Source organism: Pinus tabuliformis, chromosome 8 (genome assembly GCF_031772625.1).
Source record: "Pinus tabuliformis cultivar Carrire ecotype Pingquan chromosome 8, CPIR1, whole genome shotgun sequence".
NCBI classification, from domain to species: Eukaryota; Viridiplantae; Streptophyta; class Pinopsida; order Pinales; family Pinaceae; genus Pinus; species Pinus tabuliformis.
Window position 1 is genome coordinate 239,614,274 of NC_142294.1, and position 5,467 is coordinate 239,619,740.

At 37.5% G+C, this 5,467-nt stretch overlaps 1 protein-coding gene across 1 annotated transcript; it reads right to left on the minus strand.

The window, feature by feature from the left end:
- Positions 1-4,529: 4,529 nt before the first annotated feature.
- LOC149235026 (uncharacterized) lies at positions 4,530-5,060 on the minus strand. The gene has a single exon (XM_089368437.1). The coding sequence runs from the start codon at positions 5,058-5,060 to the stop codon at positions 4,530-4,532; it is 531 nt and encodes a 176-aa protein (XP_089224563.1).
- Positions 5,061-5,467: the final 407 nt, after the last annotated feature.

The following is a 5,467-nucleotide window of genomic DNA, read 5'->3' on the forward strand; positions in this document are numbered from 1 at the left end:
ATGTGGTTGTCTACCCTCTCGGTCTAGTTATGCAATAAATGTATCTTCTTCCTCTAATTCTCATGAGCGACTCATTGATTATGGAGCTTCTTATCACATGGCCAAAAACAAAGCCATGTTTTCTTCTTTAAATGATTGTAACACCAAAAGTATATATGTTGGTGATGATAAATCTCTTAGTGTTGTAGGGATTGAAACTGTTCATCTAGACAATGGTAAATTTAATGATGTATTATGTATTTCAACCTAAGTTATCCTGCAAACTTCTAACTATATATCAGATAACTCATTCATGTGAAGGTAAATCCATTGAATTTTCACCTCACGATGTTGTAATTAAGGACCTAAGAGATCCTAAACATATTTTAGCTACTGGCATCGCTGATGATTCTACAAAGTTGTATAAGTTTAAAAACTTTGGTTCATCAACTCTTCCCTCGGTATTTGTTGCTCATAATGATGAAGTGAGCAAACTTTAGCATGAGCGATTTGGTCACATAAACTATTTCTCCCTTCAAAGTCTATGTAAAGAAAATATGGTGACAAGTCTTCCTATGGTATGTTGCAGAGATGGTGTTTGTTCTGGATGTGTACTCGGAAAACATCATTGAGATAGTTTTGAAAGTGTGCCTCTTGGCACGACTCATCCCCTTTACAGCTTGTGCATAGTGATTTATGTGGTCCACTTCCAATTGTTTCATTCTCTGGACACAAGTATTTCTTAACTTTAATTGATGATTTCTCCAGACGCACTTGGGTATTCTTCTTAAAACTCAGGAGTGAAGTATTTAACATGTTCTTGGCCTTTAAGGCCTTTGTTGAAAAACAATGTGGACATCAAATTCTTAAGCTAAGATCTGTTAGTGGTGGAGAATGTGTTAAAAAAAAATTCATCATCTTTTGCATTGAGCATGGAATTCAAATGCAGCATACTGTTCCATATACTCCACAACAAAATTGTGTAGCTGAAAGGAAGAATATCACCTTAAAGAAAATGGCTAATTGTATGATTCAATATAAAGGACAATCTAAAGGACTTAGTCTTAATTTTTGGTCAGAAGCAAATAAATGTGTAAATTACATAGTAAATCACACTCCTACTAAGGTTTTAAAGTATTTCTTAACTTTCATTGATGATTTCTCCAGACGCACTTGGGTATACCTCTTAAAACTCAAGAGTGAAGTATTTAACATGTTCTTGGCCTTTAAAGCCTTTGTTGAAAAACAATGTGGAAATCAAATTCTTAAGCTAAGATCTGTTAATGGCAGAGAATGTGTTAACAACAAATTCATCAACTTTTACACTGAGCATGGAATTCAAATGCAACATACTGTTCCATATACTCCACAACAAAATGGTGTAGTTGAAAGGAAGAATCACAACTTAAAGGAAATGGCTAATTGTATGATTCAATCTAAAGGACTTAGTCTTAATTTTTGGGCAAAAGCAACTAACTGTGCAAATTACATAGTAAATCATACTCCTACTAGGGTTTTAAAGAATATCACTCCAGAAGAAGAATGGAGCTCAATTAAACCAGATGTCAATCACTTTCATTTTTTTGGAAGTGAACCTTGGGCCCATATTCCAGATGAGAAACATAAAGCCTTAGAACCTAAGAGTGAAAAATGTATTTTTGTTGGATATTTTGAAGATGTCAAAGGATATAGACTTATTCCATTTAAGACCAAAAATGTTATCATTAGAAGAGATGTAAATTTTGCTGAAAATATATCAGCCTACAAGCCTAGTTCGGTGGATGTGCCACCTCTTTCTATCCCTTCTACTTCTGAAAATATTTCTTCTTCAGATGCTGACAGCGAGGACGAAAATCCTACCCCACCTTCTCAGTATCCTCCTTCATCTCTTGAGCTTCCAAAATGGGTCCGTGCTAATCGGGATGTAGCAGGTGCTCTTGCAGGTGATTATAAGTTGACAAAATGAACTCTATCTGCCTTGTTATTTGCCTTGCTGCCTCTTTCAAACGGGAAGTCCATCAGATGGATGTTAAATCTGCCTTCTTACATGGGGACATGCATAAAGAAATATATATCGTTCTTTTTCTTTATATTGATGATCTTATCCTTACTGGTAGTGATCCCAACCTTATAAACCATGTGAAGTCCAGCCTTAAAAAGAAGTTTGAAATGACAGACTTAGGATACTTGCATTATTTTCTTGGTCTTCAAGTCTTGCAATCCAAGGAATGTATTTCCCTTTCCAAGTCAAAATATGCCTGTGATCCTCTACGACACTTTCACATGGACGATTGGAATCTAGCCCCTTGTCCCTTTCAGTCTGGAGTTAAAATTTCAGTCTCTTGTACTTCCCCTGAATTTGATGCTACCTTATACCACCAACTTGTAGGAAAACGCTTGTATCTGACCCGTACCCATCCTAACCTTTCCTTTGTTATTGGCCTTATTGCTCGATTCATGGAAAACCCACATGAAAGTCATTGGAAAGCAGCTAAAAGAGCATTTCATTATGTTCGAGGTACAATTCAGTTTGGGATTCATTACAGTGCAGAAGCATCTCCTCTATTGGTTGGTTTCACAGATTCTGATTGGGCTGGTGACCCTGATGATCAAAAGTCTACTGCAAGTTATGCGTTCACTCTTGGTTCTACACCTACTACATGGGCTTATAAGAAACAAAATTCCATTTCTCTTTATTCAACAGAAGCAAAGTATCGTGGCATTGTAGAAGCTAGTAAGGAAGCCCTGTGGCTTCATTGGTTCCTATCAAATTTTGGCTTTCAGAAGTAGCATCCGACTACACTTTGGTGTGATAATAAAAGTTCCATTCAACTATGCAAAGATCCAATCCAACATTAGCTCCAAAAACACATTGAAATACACATGCACTTCATCAGAAAGCTCATTCATGACCATGTTTTTGAAGTGCAATATTGTTCAACTGATGATCAAGTTACAGATATGTTTACAAAGGCTCTCACAGAGGCGAAGTTTACTAAACCTCGATTTATGGTTGGAGTTCAGGAAGTTGTCACTAAGTAGTGATACGCTCTAATTCCTCCTTCCCTATCCTATTGTGTCATATTTTTACATCCTTCAATCCTATCCCAAGTTGTTCTTAAGGGGGTATGTTAGGATATTCCCACACATAGGAAGTTAAGTATAACTTAGTTTAGTGTAGAGTTAGGTAAAGTGTGTTTCTTTACTATGTACTTTTGTAACTTACAGTCCGATTGTCACAATATGTTCTAGACATTAAGTGATCTGACAATTAATTCTCTCCTCGATATTACTGACACTTGATCCATGGCTTAGCACCCGATTGGTCCATGATCTCTATTTAAAGTGCATGAAGGGTCATTTTTAGTGTGACTGTTCATGAGAGAAGCTTCTGTAAATTTTCTTTCTCTTATTGATAAATTTCTTGAAATGGCCGCATTGGCTCAGGGCGCAAACTATTTCCCTCTTTGAGGGCTTTAACCACGTCAAGAATGCCGGTGTATTGATATATGAACTATTTGTGAGTGGTGTACTTTGGTGTTCTATCTGAGGAACCTACCCTGTAAATTCCACTAGACAAACCCTATAAGTATGAAGAACATGCCTAACCTAGTTGACCAATCAAGAGAAGCATGAAAACCATGCTTGAAAATAATATTTTTCTTTCTTGTTTGTCTTGTTACATAAGATATAGAGAGTGACATGAGTACAATGAAAATTATGAAGATAGAAACTACTTTCATTTCCCAACATTGTATACTCTAGAAATTAGTCTTAAAGAAGTTAGTTTGGAATTATTTCTATGTCTTTTCTTTCTTTCTTTCTGTAAGACTCATAAAGTGAAACGTGCACTATATTAATGAGAAATATCAAGGAATAGTTAATTCCATCTGATTTCACTCACTATACTTTTGGAGTTATACCCTATGGAACTCGGAGTTTATGAACAATCATGAAATCAATTTTAAGCAAATTAGATTGGTATTATTACTATATCTTATTTTCAAGGAATTTTCAAACTATGAAATCTATTTCAATAATTGGACACATGGCATGATGTACAAGTTTTCTCGTGTGAAGAGGCCAAAAAATCAACAAATTTTAGGAAAGTTACTATAATTTTTAGTTCATACATCAAATTTAGTTCAGACCTATAGAATTGTAGAAACTACATATTCGAATATTGCAAAAAAGTATTCAAATCCATAAGGCCCCAAAACTCAGAGATTTATTAATAAAGCTTCATCCCTTATGATATTCTCCAAATTAAGATACGTAACTTACTACTAACCTAATTATTTATTAGAAGATCCCTTTTGTTTGGTTTTTTTTTTTTTGTAAGGTTCAGCGAGACTTTATATTAATAAAATACAGTAGAATACATGATGCAGAGTAGGAGTCGATGGGACCTCCCTGTGTCTGCCTATGAACAAATGAGCTAGTCTAGTCTTTGCTCTCATTCTCTCCTCTTTTCTTCGAGTGGGTTACTTGCAGCTTGTATAATTGTCAGTAAATGGATATATGGAAGAATCAAAGGAGCCTCGCATTTGCTAAGCTTGCTGGTCTACCTTGTTTATGGTGTGGCATTTCTCTCTGAGTTCCCCCTCCTCCAGGTCTTGCCAGAGGATGTAATAGTCTTCATTGTTGGACTGAACGCCCGCATTGGATATAGTGTCGGCCAACTTATTTGCAGTTCTTCTGACTGCTTGAAAGGTGATGCCTTGAATGTTGTTGAGATGCGCTTGTAGATCTTTTAGGATTGTCGAGAGCCTCCAGCTGGGTGTGATCTTGTCCACTTGCGTACCGTTTTGAAGTTTCCTCATCATCTTGATGACTATCTCTGAGTCTCCTTCCACTATCAGGGGTAGGAATTTGTAATGGTCAACCAGGGTGATGCCTTTGATGAGAGTGATCAGTTCTGCAGTGTTTCCCAGATTGCCATGGTATATGAGCTGGATGTTCCCCATATGGTCCCTGATTGCTCCGTCGTATCCGGCTTTTCCCGGGTTTTGCTTTGACGGGCCATCGAAGTTTAGTTTGAATGCTGGAAATGGCGGTGTTCCCCATTTGTCCTGCTTCATCGCTTGCATGGTCTGGTTCCTGCCTGTGGGATTGGTTCAGGCTTTGAGATTGAGGATTTAGACAATCCTTTGATCCTTTGGAGACAGGTTCCCCTCTTGCTGCGTTATGTCGATGGCGTGGATCATTTCTGTTATTAGTTGCCTCGATTTTTCCATTAACCTATCCACTGTCATCGCAAAGTTCTTAAAGATTCGAGCATTGCGCTCTTTCCAGAGGAGCCAAACCACGGCCCCCGGAATGAGGTTCCATGCCCTGTTGATCAGGTTATTGGTGGACATGGTTGATTGCCAATTGCTCAAGGTAAGGCAGATCAAATCTCTTTTTCTGTCGGTTTGCCTGAAGACAAAAGCCATATCATCCCATAGCGCGCTAGCTGTGGGGCATGTATTGAGAATGTGGTTGAGCG

Bases quoted from the DNA above. Each gene is read 5' to 3' on its own strand.
- LOC149235026 (XM_089368437.1), bottom strand. From the start codon at position 5,060: ATGAAGCAGGACAAATGGGGAACACCGCCATTTCCAGCATTCAAACTA.